This window comes from Pelmatolapia mariae, linkage group LG9 (genome assembly GCF_036321145.2).
Source record: "Pelmatolapia mariae isolate MD_Pm_ZW linkage group LG9, Pm_UMD_F_2, whole genome shotgun sequence".
NCBI classification, from domain to species: domain Eukaryota; kingdom Metazoa; phylum Chordata; class Actinopteri; order Cichliformes; family Cichlidae; genus Pelmatolapia; species Pelmatolapia mariae.
In genome coordinates this window covers 25,904,459-25,917,376 of record NC_086235.1, presented here as the reverse complement: position 1 = coordinate 25,917,376, position 12,918 = coordinate 25,904,459, and the positions used below count along the sequence as shown (strand labels likewise).

Sequence of the window (12,918 nt, the reverse complement as noted above, 5' to 3'; positions counted from 1 at the left end):
AGTGTTTCAATATTTATATCCTTTATTAGATGTACATGTGGTTTGGTTATTGGCCTTTTGGTTGAAGGTACACTGAGAGAGGACTTTTTTTTATTAGTGATCTTAATAGTTTTGTAATCTAATTGAATATAATCTATTTGTGTATGATTGTCAGTCCAAAGAGGGAGAGAGGAAAGAGGAGAACATGAGGAGAAAGTACAAGGTCAGGAAGAACCAGGTAAGAAAACAGACAGGGAATACTAACAGGCAAAACAGAAACTGTTAAACTGGCAAAGGAAAAAAACCCCAACTAATTTTACTCACAATCTGGAAGTTGTGTTCTCCCTATATTAAAGCTGCTATACAGAATCTGCAAAACAAACTGGGTTGTCAGCCCTGGCACTGTATTACCATATTGAGCTTAAGTCAGAGGAAGTCACAGTTGCCAAAAACTTTTTGAAGCTGAAGAGTGAGGCTGGTGCTATTCCAGATATGTTAACATTGTACAATCTTCTGGATAATCAGATCTTCCCCACACTGAAAACTGTTATTCAGGTTGCCCTAACAAACCTAGTTAGCAGCTGTAGCTGTGAAAGGTCTTTTAGTGTCTTGAGTCAGCTCCATACCTGGCTGAGAAGGACCATGGGTCAAAGCAGACTCCAGCACCTGGCTGTGATGTCAGTTGAGAAAGAGATGCTTGAGAGACTTGACCACCAAAATGTGATAGATAGATTTGCCAACCTCAAGGTGAGGCGACATAGGTTAAAAGAAAAGGAAAAAATCTGCAGAGCCATAGGAGTATCTGCAGCAAAGATCTTTTCATACATTGTATACATTGTACCATAAGCCAAGGTGTCTCAATTTTTAAAACTTTTTAATAATATTTTGTAAATTCAAGGACTCTTCTATTTTTGGAGTGTATTTTTTATGTGTCTGTATTATATTATACATACACATTAAAAGTGAATCTCTGTCCAAAAAATGCACTGTTTACTTTTTACTCACTGTGAGCATCATTCATTATTCTCCCGCAGTAATTAATTTTTTTTTTAAATTCCAATCCATTCTTCTTTAGCAGCATTTAAATAACCTTTATCAGATTTGATGGTTTTGTTACAGACTTTTCAAAAAAGTGTTTTGCTTTTCTTTCACAAATGTGGGATTAAATTGTGTTAAAATGTACAAAACAGTGATGTCATGTTTTGTGACGAGGACCCAGGCACAGAGAGACTTGATGAATTTAGGAATCTTATGATTTAATAAAGAAATTTGCAGACTTGCACAGAGATGGTAAAATTATGATGACTGATAATGGAGATGAAGACAACAGACGATGAGGACAGGGAGGAACAGGGTTTAAATGCACCAAGGAGACAGTCAGAGGGAACTCGGGACAACTGGAGACATTTAAGGATGCAGGGACTGACAGACACAGGGAAGAAGTCTCATCGTGACGAGTAAAGTTTACCTTGCCTGGATGGGCAGCTCTCTGGGTGCTCAGCACCCCCAAAGCTCTGATCCTAGAATCGCCCCTGCACCAAAATGACTGTAACTTTCAAGATACATGGTAGTACTGCTCATGATAAAAATAGTAATCTTACCAATTACTACTATGAGAATGTTTTTACTAATGAACATACAAAACTGACAACAGCATCACTAACGAGCACCTACCTCCAGATTGGGATTATTTTCCTTTGCTGAGGCATGTACTGTGCAGTGATTTGAAAAATTAACAATGTAGTTGTGGTATTTGTCCACCAGGTGGCTCCAACTATTCAGAAAGCACATCAATTTTGAGGAGATTTATTAAGCTGTTTTCTAACTCTGTTACACCTGCCTCCCTGCTCTCACAGATTGGAACACCTTAAACTCACCCAAACCAACCTCCTCCTCACACGTGCCTCTACCTGCAAACAAGTAAGCCGCTGCAAGTTAATCACTCCGGATATTTCCTGCAACACGTTTAAGACTTCACACTGATACCACTGTCCTCTGTTTCAGCCCTTTTGACCATCGCTCACTGACCTGTCCCCAGACTGCAGCCCATGTTTGGCTTCCAGCTCTGAATATCACAGTTTAAGCCTCAGTTCACCTATGTTAGCCACCGCTGCTAGCCCCAACTCAGGAGTAATTAATTCCCTGTCATAGCAGCTTCCTTGTTTCACGTATTAATCATCACTCCCCTGTTCATAGTGAGCCACTCATAGTGAATTCATAGTAAATGTTACTATCTCTCCAAGTACCCGCATTACTCATAGCTGAATTGTATTTTGTGTGTTCCCTGGCATTAGCCCTGCCCTGTTCATTAGTCTCTTGGAAATAGATGTTGTTAATTCACCCTTGTATATAGTCACTGTTTCACTGTATAGAATCCCACATATTTATTAAAATATATTTCACGCAGCTCCTTGTGTCTGAGTTTTATCTGTTCCGTGGGTCCACTCTGCCTCTGACGGCCTATGCCATGACATCAACTCCATTAAACACACGTGCTCCTAACCAAAGATCAGGTGAAAACAGTCCGTGTATGTGAATCAATTCAGAGTAAACCACACATGCTTTCTAACTGAACAGGTGAAACATCCACAAACGTCAATCCACGATCAAACAAACATATTGCTAATAGAACATCCGGTAAAAAAGTTGATTTGCATTACTCAATTTGGAGTCAAACATATGTGCTCACCAACCTTTTTTTGGATAAAACATTTGTGCATCGGATTTGTTAAAAACACACTACCCTGGTCAATTATACCAGCAGTCCCCAACCCCTGGCCTCGGGCCGATACTGGTCCATGAGTCGTTTGGTACCCCGAGAGTTGAGACTCAGGTGTGAAATTCATGGTTTTCAGGGTTGTTATCGGTTTTTAGCGTTATTTTTTTTTTCATTAACTCAGTTTCCCTAGTTCTTTTCCCAGTGTTATGAATAATTTTTTTTTTTTTTTTGGTACCAGTACTGGTTTTATTTTGTTGTATTTATCCGCAACACCTTAAAGATCGGTACGTGAAAATATTGTCTGACATAAACAATGTTGTGGCACAAAAAAGGTTGGGAACTGCTGAATTATACTACCTAAAAGCAGCTATTGAGCAATGCTAAATTTAGTTTAGTGATATATACCTTAATGCTGTCTGTGAGTAGCAGTGTTGGTCAAGTTACTTGAAAAAAGTAATCATTAACAGATTACTGATTACTTCTCCAAAAAAGTAATCCTGTTACTTTACTGATTACTTATTTTCAAAAGTAAATAGTTACTTAGTTACTTTTAAAATACATGATACACAACCTGAATGGGTAATAAAGCAATAGATCTTTCAGCCCAATTCGATTTTTTCTGCATAATCCATCATATAAAATGTAATCAAATTAAAAAGTCTCTTTTAAAAACTTGTTTTATTAGTTTTAATCTTTTCACTTTATGCACATTTCATCAAGCAAAAATTAAATTATATGCAACAGTCTTTAAATTGAAGAAATTTGTTTAACATTTAAACCTATTTCTTGTATATTCTAGAATATAAAATAAAATAGAGAGAATTATTGATTTATGATTGTATTTTGATTACATTTCTGATTTGATCACAACAGAAATAACTATCAGTAAAAGCACCTATACATAACTCTGTCAGTCTATGCTACTTTACACCCACAAAGGCTGGATTTCAGGCCTTTTGCTTAATTTCTGGTTGAAGCTAAGCCAAGGGACCTCAGGCTTCTTGACAATAATTATTGAATAACTATTGTTATATAATTATTTTATTTACAGGATTTTCAGTTGCAGTTTCCAAGAATGCTTGTAATGTCATATCAGTGAGAGGTCTGAGTTTGTATGCATATAAAGTGCTGACTAAACCACCCTGAGAACACACTGAGGGCTGAATGAGAACATAAATGAAAAACACTAAACGCAAACATCCTTATTTTAAATGCTAAATTCTTACTTCAGTAAGTCTATTGTCCCGACATTTCTATAAAATGTAAAAAGAAACATATTTAAAAAGCTGTACCAGAGTACCAAAAGCCTGTTGAAAGGGTTTCATCATCAACAGAAAGATTCAAAAAAGATAAAAAATATTTTGAAAAGTATTTGATTTGACAAATCACCATGGCATATATAGAAATACAAAAAGTAGAAGGTGAGATTTAACAGAAATAGCTTATTTCCAATCTCCAATCCTATTAATTAATATCATACCATCAAAATTCAGACTTGTTGCTTCATTAAAAATGACGTATCATTTATTGAGCTCAGATACAAAATAAGTGCTGTCTTTAATAACTACACTCACATCAAAAAATCACACGCCTGGTGGTGCTCCTCAACAACCAAAATGTGTTGCTACTGAGGCCTTTTTCACACTTTGTGATTATTTTAAGTGCTGATGCAGCCAGTGCTGATGTGCTAAAAGATACATCTAAATATCTGTGCTTGTGACAATGAGACTTCACTCAGTTTCAAGGACTGTATTTTGGGGAAGTTGGTCAGGGAGGAAGTTGGTTGAGTCCTCCAAGCAAAATTTTAGCTCTCTGCGTGAGTGTTCTGCTCATTGTTTGTCTTTTGGAGTCACGATTAACCATATGTTGATGAAAGAGCACAAATGTGGTTAGATAAAAATTTTATTTTAATACTTGTGTTGAGGAACTGATAAAGAAGCTAAAAGGTAAGTTATTTTTAAACTTTTTGCCAGTCCTGTCTATGCAGATGTAACTTACATGAAGCTCCTACCATATCCCTAAGCCAGTGTGATGCTGCATACCATAATTTCTCTTAGTTCGCTTTAAAAGAACAGAAAAAATATTTTTCTTCTATAGAACTTTTCTACCCTATTTGAGCACTATAAGCTCATTCACCGCTTCACACAAGCCTTTTTTCTATTTTTAAGTGCTTTCTATTCAGCATTTACACACACAGACATATATTCATGTATGCAGAAGCAACTCAGCCTTCAGAATCTTGCCCAAGGAAACTTTGACATGCTATGTAGACTCCATTCAGCTTGTGTTTTCTTGTGCATCTTCTGTTAATGTGCTTCTCTAACAGAAAACATCCTTACTCCTTTCTCTCTTCCTTAGGTAGTCTGTTTCCAACACTGTTTTTACAGTATATTATAGTCTACTACTCCACATAGCATGTTTTATTTATGATATCATACATATCGTCTTGTGTTTCTAGGGGAAACCAGAACGCATTACAAATTCACTTCAGTGCTTCCAGCTCCCAAGTAATTAGTGCTTCCATGAGATTTTGCCTTGCCCAGGTAACTTCAGGGTAAAACCTGGGTTTTCTTGTACCGCAATATCGTTCACTTCTTAGTGGTGTATATCACCATACTGAAAACACATTTCTAGAAGATCCCTCAGACCTCTGTGGGGAATTAGGAGAGTGTAAAATGGGGTAAAATTCTTTCAGTTGTGTATAAATTCTGTGTGTTTTTCTGTTGACCATCAGTAATAAATTCTAAGACATAGCTTTATTCCTTGAGGGGTTTTTTTCAGTTGGCAATGAACAATTTACATTTTTATTGTTCTATAAGCATAAAAATATGATCCTAAAACAGGACTATACTTGTTGATGAAATTGGAACATAGACTAAGCCTATGTTTGAATTTTGCTTGGATATTTATACTCTATTCTCAAACCCTTAAACAGCACAGAGCTGAAAGAATAAAAACAGTTTATGTTTGGAGTTTTAGCTTCAAATCAGCTCGGTGTGCCACTGTTTCACAGCCTGTTTTTTTTCTATTCACAGCCTGTTTTAAGCAGATTGTATGATTTTATGTGTTCTGTAGTTTACTGAATTGTTTGACCATAAAAATATATAAACAATTATATGTACTGTTTAAAATTGTGAATTAAATTACGAGCATCCCAAGAGTAAACACTTGGATACAAAAGAGCAGTCAGTTGTTTTTACTTAAGGAATGCACGTATTCTGATTATATTTTAACATTTTGACCACCCTGGTTTACACACTGTAAAAGTAATTTGAGTAACTTTCCATTGTAATCACTGAACTGATGCATAAAATAAATGTTACAACTAAATTAAAAGTTTTTAGAGATTGAGAAAAAGGTAGAATGGGAACTTTGGTATTTTTACAGTTTTGAGGCAGCATGTCTGTTACCCAAGTATTTTTTTTTCAATGAACACAAAAGTCCAAGTGGACAAAGTAGAATGGCGGTTCAAGATCAGAACAGGCAATTAAAAAGCTGAGGGGCAAAGACCAAGCCATCAGCCAGCAAGGTGGAAATGAGCTGCTATAATGACTATAAAGCAATGGAAAGGGTAACAGCTTAGCACATGCGTGAAGGGCCAGGTCAGGTCAATTTAGCGACAGGAGGGTGGGAATAGCAGCATCTTCACTACTAGAAAAGAGTGCATCATGGGAACATTAAAATCAGTGTGGTGACGTTTACAGAAAAGAAAGTAGAAATGTCAGATGACATAAGCATCTGATTAATTTATTCTTTTAGCATCATTTAAGTCACTTCACCTGTCCACTTAAATACTGGTTATATAGTATTATTTTATGCTAGTTATGAAATATGTTGTTTAAAAATGGACAGGCTTAGAATAACTAAAGTTATACAAAAGGTCTTTGAGGGTGAGTAGGTATTTTGAAACTTTAAAGATTCCTTCCTCTATCACAAGATGTTAGCAGAATTGGCTGTCTGTCAGGGCTCTGTGTGCCGGCAGGCGGAGATGAGGACCCAAATGCAGACTCGTTGAGACAAAATAGCAACTCAAAACCAAAGCTTTATTGCTGGCAAAGAACAAATACATAAACAGAACAATGAAAGCTGAGACCGGAAACACACAGGCAAATCTGAAGGTACGACGTAACGCTGAACACTGGAGGACACACACTATTAATACACATGAGGGAACGAGGAACAGGTGGGAACACAGCTGGCAGAAATGAGACCTAACGAGACAGAGGAAGCAAAATTAGAAACTCTGACATAAGACATAACCCTTTAAAATAAAACAGGAAACAATTCACAAAGACACAGACTTGACACTAAACTAAACCTATACTAAACACGAGGGTACAAGAACAAAACCTAAGAACGAAACCGTTAACTGAGACAGACTAATAATAACAATAATAATAATAATAATAATAATAATCAACAAAGAACAACAAGAGATTAAGAATATAATCCATAATACAAAATCAAACCAAAACATAAGAAACTTAAAATGCTGGGTCAAAATGACCCAGAACCGTGACACTGAGTGTATTTCTAAACAGTTTTTTTCAGGGCATCGTGTGACGCCTCCAGCAGCTTTGTGACAAAATGACTTTAATGCACTCTTAAACAGCATCTTTCTGTACTTCCTTTTTTCACCGTAATTCTCCAAAAACTGTAAAATGACAGGAATACACTTGGGCTTCGTTGGTAGCATTTTATTGATTTTATTCAATAACTTTCTGTGCTATAACTTTTTTTTCTTTTAATGCACTGACAGGTGAATACATAACTTTATTTACTGATGTTCCAGTTTTGCATAAACAGCTTTGTGTTACTAAAACTTTATATTTCAGCTGTTTTTAACTGAAGAAAATGTGTAGATAAAAGTTCATTGTGAATCTTAAAATACACAATAAGGATAATGTTACAGCACCACAGATAATAATAATTAAAGGTGTTTTTTTTCTCATTGGAAATCCAGGCAATAGACCTTTGTCTGTGAACATGATGACAGTTGGCATGCTACTGACTGTCCTGTTTGTTTCAGGTGAGCTGTTGGTTCAGTTATTCAAAGAGACTAAAGTTATTTTACAATGCGAACATTGTTAAGAAACCAAGTAAATATAGCATTACTTTTTCAAACTCTTTATATCCTGACTTTAGATTAAAATGTTTTATGTACAAAAAGTTAACGACAGAGAAATAAAAATGTTTGTTGTTATCTCACTAATTTAAACAAAGAGAAAAATTTACTAAAAAATGAGAGAATGAAAAATAATGTAATTACCGTGTATAATATTAGTGTGTGAACAGGTGAATCGTTTTAATGAATTTAAATTTTATTTACAGGTGCTTTGGCTGGTTGTTCAGATGAAACAGCACTCTTCATAACTGCATCAAAGAAGCTGGAAGCACTGAGTGGATCTTGTTTGCAAATCCCATGTAGCTTCAGACCCAAAGAAGAACAGAAATTTGACAGCACAAGAAAAACCTTTGGAGTGTGGATTAAAAATGATGCTAGATTTGGCAGAAATCCAACCAAGGAGATCTACAGCAGTAATGGAGCAGTTAGCACCTCTCCAATGAGTATTACTGGAAACCTGAGTCAGAGAGACTGCACCACTCTGTTTTCTAATGTAACCACCACAGACACATACTTCTTCAGAGTAGAGAGTGAACCATTTAAGGGGACAGCAGACTGTAACCCTCTACAAATAACAGTCAGAGGTAAAAAAGTTGGTGATTTATTTTATATCATGAAAAATTGTCCTACAGCCAAGAGGATGTTTATATTTTCTTATTTCAGTCTGTGCACTGTTAATATTCTGAGGACTTGATTACATTTCTAAACGTCCGAATTTAAGAGTAAAATTTCACAGGACGAGCTTTAAAATTTTTAAAAGCTGGTATGAAGTGCAGTGTGCTCTGCAGAGTTAATATGTTTGTGATGTGAAACCACAGATTCTCCTTGGAGGCCCAATATTACAATCCCAGGTGATCTGAAGGAGAAGGAGTCTGTCACTATAACCTGCTCAGCTCTCACTCCCTGTCCACACTCCCCTCCTCAACTCACCTGGAATCTCCAACAAGACTCTCACAACAAAATAGAGGAAAACACAGATGGAAGCTTTACAACTAAAATCCAGCAGAACATCACTCTGTCAGACACACATGATGGAAAGAAGATCAGCTGCTCAGCCAGATATCCTGTGAACCAAGGAAAAGACACCAAGACAGCAGAGACAGAAGAGACTCTCAGTGTTTCATGTAAGACAGTCAGAGTTCGTTGTTAGAACCTGTGAGCTCGTCATGATTTATTGGAAGTCAGCTGTTTGTAACAAGTGTAATCTGTGTCACTCCTTTTCTCCAGATGCTCCCAAAAGCACCTCAGCATCCATCAGTCCATCAGGTTTGGTGTCAGCAGGCAGCTGGGTGAAGCTGACCTGCTCCAGCAGAGCCAAACCTCCAGTCAGCAGCTTCACCTGGTTCAAGAAGAGCAGAGATGGAGCTGTGAAAGTATCTGAAGGAGAGATTTACAGCTTCAATGTAACAGATGGAGGAGTTTATTACTGTGTGGCCACCAATGATCTGGGTAATCAGACATCAGCAGAGATTCATGTGACTGTTGGAGGTAAAGTTACTCACCAGTTATTGTCAAAAAATGCATTATCATGTTTTTCAAGTTTTCTTTGTGATATACTTCACACTTGATAAGAGAGTGAATTTCATTTTATAAAATTCAGCTTCATCCATCACTGTGTGGTTGTTCAGCCTTTAAACATTAAAAACAAAAGTGTGTTCCTGCACCAGGTTTAACACTGTTGTTTAAAAGACCCAGCAATTTGAGTTGCCTGCACTTTTTGTATTATTATGTTCCAGTTTTTATAATTTACGATTTAGTTTCAATTTCAGTTTCCCTGTTTGCTCCCATGTCGGGGTCTCTCCCACTATGTTGGTTATTGTCATTTCTTCAGTGTTTGTCATGTCCCCTGTGTTTAAGTCCGTTTTGCCCTTTATGTGTCTCAGTGATGTCCTTGTTTTCCTTCGTGTCCCCCTCTCTTCCTCTCTCTCGTGCCGCTGCTACCTCTCTCTCTTCCTCCTGTTTACATGTTTCCCCTTGTGTTCCTTTCCATCTGTCGTGTGTGTTCTCCCGAGCCATCAAGTCCTGTTTGTTGCTTAGTTATGTCCATGTCTCATCTCCAGTTTCCATTTCCCTATGTCTGGGTTTATAGTATGCGTTTTCCTAGTCGGTTTGTCATGTCGAGCCTGTTTGTCTTAGTCTGCGTGTTTCCTGTTTTACTTTGAAAGGTTTACATCCCATGTTCTGTGTGTTCAGTTTACTTCCTCCTGTCTTGTCATTATGTTCATTCATCCCAGCTGTGTTCCCATGTGTTTCCTTTTCCCTCGTCACCCTCGTGTGTGTTTATGTGGTCTGCTGTCATTCATTCCTTATCTGGTCATCTGTTATGTTGTTGCCATGTTTATAGGTTTTAATGTGTCCATGCCAGGTTTTCATGTTTAGCATGTTTAATGTTTTCTTTCTAGTCTTCCTTGGTTAGGTTTTATCATTGAATTGGGTTTGCCTTTGGTTTTTGTTTTTTTTAATCAGCCACAATCAACGGCTTTCTCTCGGTTAAGAATCAAGTTTTTGTTTTGCCTTTCTGCATTCGGGTCCTCCTCCTCTCTCAACACAGTCAGCAGACAATTTACTGTTAAACATTTATTCTGTCACTTCATGTAGTTTTCTTTTCTCTGAAATCTTCTTGCATTACTGAAACCTGGTTGGTGTCTACACTATAGTGAAGAGTGTGGGAATCATAATACTTGTGAGCACACTGATCATCTTTGTGTGGTGACCGAGTTTGATCGATGAGAAATTTCTTTTTCTCCAGATGCTCCTAAAGACACCTCAGCATCCATCAGTCCATCAGGTTTGGTGTCAGCAGGCAGCTGGGTGAAGCTGACCTGCTCCAGCAGAGCCAAACCTCCAGTCAGCAGCTTCACCTGGTTCAAGAAGAGCAGAGATGGAGCTGTGAAAGTATCTGAAGGAGAGATTTACAGCTTCAATGTAACAGATGGAGGAGTTTATTACTGTGTGGCCACTAATGATCTGGGTAATCAGACATCAGCAGAGATTCATCTCTCAACGCTTACTTGCTGTGAAGGTAAAGTCAGTCATAGATTTTTATTTTCTTTTTCTTTAATTAATCCAATTTCAAAGTGTTAATAGCATTTTTTTCCTTCTTTCAAACTTTTTTGTGTTATACCTATACAAGAGACAAGATAAAGAAGTGTGCCTTATGTGAGCGTCAGTATGGTTTTTTGTTTATAGATTGTGCTTCATCTTTCAACATGTTGTTTTTCAGCTGTGAAATTTTAAAAACAAAAGAATGCTTCTTCAGCAGTTGTTTGCACTGTTTTTTTTTCTTTCATAAATTAAGGTTTTCTTGACTTTGATTCACTTTAACAGGCCTCAGTTACTGTTAAACATTTATTCTGCCACTATTTTTCATCACTCTTTTTTTTCATTACAGCTGGAAACCTGGTTGGTGTCTACACTATAATGAAGACTGTGGGAATCATAATGCTTGTGAGCACACTGAGCATCTTTGAGTGGTGAGACAAATGTTTTTATGACAAACTCATTTGAAACTACTCAGTTGTCTCTAGTAAAACAAAAAGGATTAATTGTTTCTCATTTGATTTCATTTGTTTTTATCCTTCAGCTGGTTCAAATCAAGACGCTCCAACAGACATAGAGCTGTCAGATGAGCAGAGTAACATCACAACACATCAACTAAAGTGTCTGCAGGATGATAAACGCTACCTGCTAAAGCATTAAAACTTAACATATTTGTTTATATTTTGATGTTCAACAGCTGTGTATGACCATTTTACTTTGACTATAGGGATGTTATTACAGAATTATCTCTCCACTGCTCCTCAAACCCTAGGGATGGGAATTGACAAGTTTGTTGTGATCAGTGTTGGGGTCATTACTCAAAAAAAGTAAAGTAGAAAAAAGTTATTACACATATTATACTGCGAACTGAAGGTAATGCAGTATATTGCTTAAGTACACCCAGGTTCAAATGTTCAAAAAGTGGCTAGCTTCACTGAAAAGGACGGTGCTGGGCAAGGTTCAGCATTTACTCAGCTTAAAGATCACTCTGGATTCTTGGCTAACTTCGTGTTAGCATACTGTCTGTGCAGGTACTTGCAGAGAGTTGTGTTAACGGTATAATACTGTTGTTTCTGCATTATATCGGACCAAAATATTGTGTGGGCGCGCTCTCCAAATGGTGCTGATGGGTGTGGTTAGTTTTACAAGCACAATCAATTCATTTCAATATGACATGTCCAATTTGCCAGGAGCCACGTAACTTAGCGCAAGTTTAAATATTAACTGGGGATTTTTGCTTCAGTGGGAAATTTACAGCATAGCTATGTCATAACAATTAGCAGTAAATTGTAAGCCACGAAAATGTTTGAATCTGTTAGATTTGTATTGTTTATTGCCATTTATGCTTAGAAATATTTACTCATATATGCTTAGAAGTATATAATCATTTGTAGAGTGAAAGAATGTCTCATCCTAGGAGGTCTGTAACAACTCTGTGTAGCATGAAGAGGGGAGTGCGTCCACTCCTCTTTAGAGTGTTCTGGCATAGATCACACTCCTCCTAGGAGAGGGGTATCTTCTCTTGCTGATATATGGTATAGCAAACACACGTATATCTGGTCAAGTATAAGAGCCTTTTGTTTAGATGGACAGCTAGACTCCTGGCACCAGCTTTGGGGAGTCACATTACACACACACACACACAGTATTCTTTGTTCACATGTATACCTATATAAGGTGTCATATGTTAATGACACTATGCATATTCATGTAACCACAATAAAAGAGCAGTGTTACGGGGGAGCAGACGAGAGCAACTGGGGTCAAGCGAAGGAACGGCGCCTGTCCAGTTCTCTCCCGTGCACGTGAAACATAAAGAACTTGCCTACTCGTGTCTTGCTTGCTGTGTAATTACATTGCCTTCAACGTTCCAGCGAATGGGTTCAAGCTACGAACCTATCAGAATCATTTGATTTAAATATTCTCCTTCCTATTTTACGCACCTTGAGAAAGGAACTCACTGATATAAATATGCGAGAGGGCCAGTCTTGGTCTAATAGTCTATGTTCATCATTTCTCTATAAGATGTAATATAAGATTCTTCTGCTTATGTGTC

The 12,918-nt window shown here is 37.2% G+C and overlaps 2 protein-coding genes across 2 annotated transcripts in view; one reads left to right on the top strand and one right to left on the bottom strand.

The window, feature by feature from the left end:
* LOC134634162 (sialoadhesin-like) overlaps positions 1 to 12,918 on the bottom strand; it is a 115,251-nt gene that overhangs the window by 71,459 nt on the left and 30,874 nt on the right. The window lies entirely within an intron of this gene.
* Positions 7,685 to 11,522, top strand: LOC135933585 (B-cell receptor CD22-like). Its single transcript, XM_065471691.1, has 6 exons — positions 7,685 to 7,727; positions 8,030 to 8,407; positions 8,642 to 8,947; positions 9,051 to 9,311; positions 10,573 to 10,794; positions 11,407 to 11,522. Exons 1-6 carry the CDS (start codon positions 7,685 to 7,687, stop codon positions 11,520 to 11,522), a joined length of 1,326 nt encoding a protein of 441 aa, XP_065327763.1.

Bases quoted from the DNA above. Each gene is read 5' to 3' on its own strand.
- LOC135933585 (XM_065471691.1), top strand. From the start codon at position 7,685: ATGATGACAGTTGGCATGCTACTGACTGTCCTGTTTGTTTCAG. The intron at 8,408-8,641 runs GTAAAAAAGTTG...GTGAAACCACAG, and splicing joins TCTACAAATAACAGTCAGAG to ATTCTCCTTGGAGGCCCAAT. The intron at 9,312-10,572 runs GTAAAGTTACTC...CTTTTTCTCCAG, and splicing joins GATTCATGTGACTGTTGGAG to ATGCTCCTAAAGACACCTCA.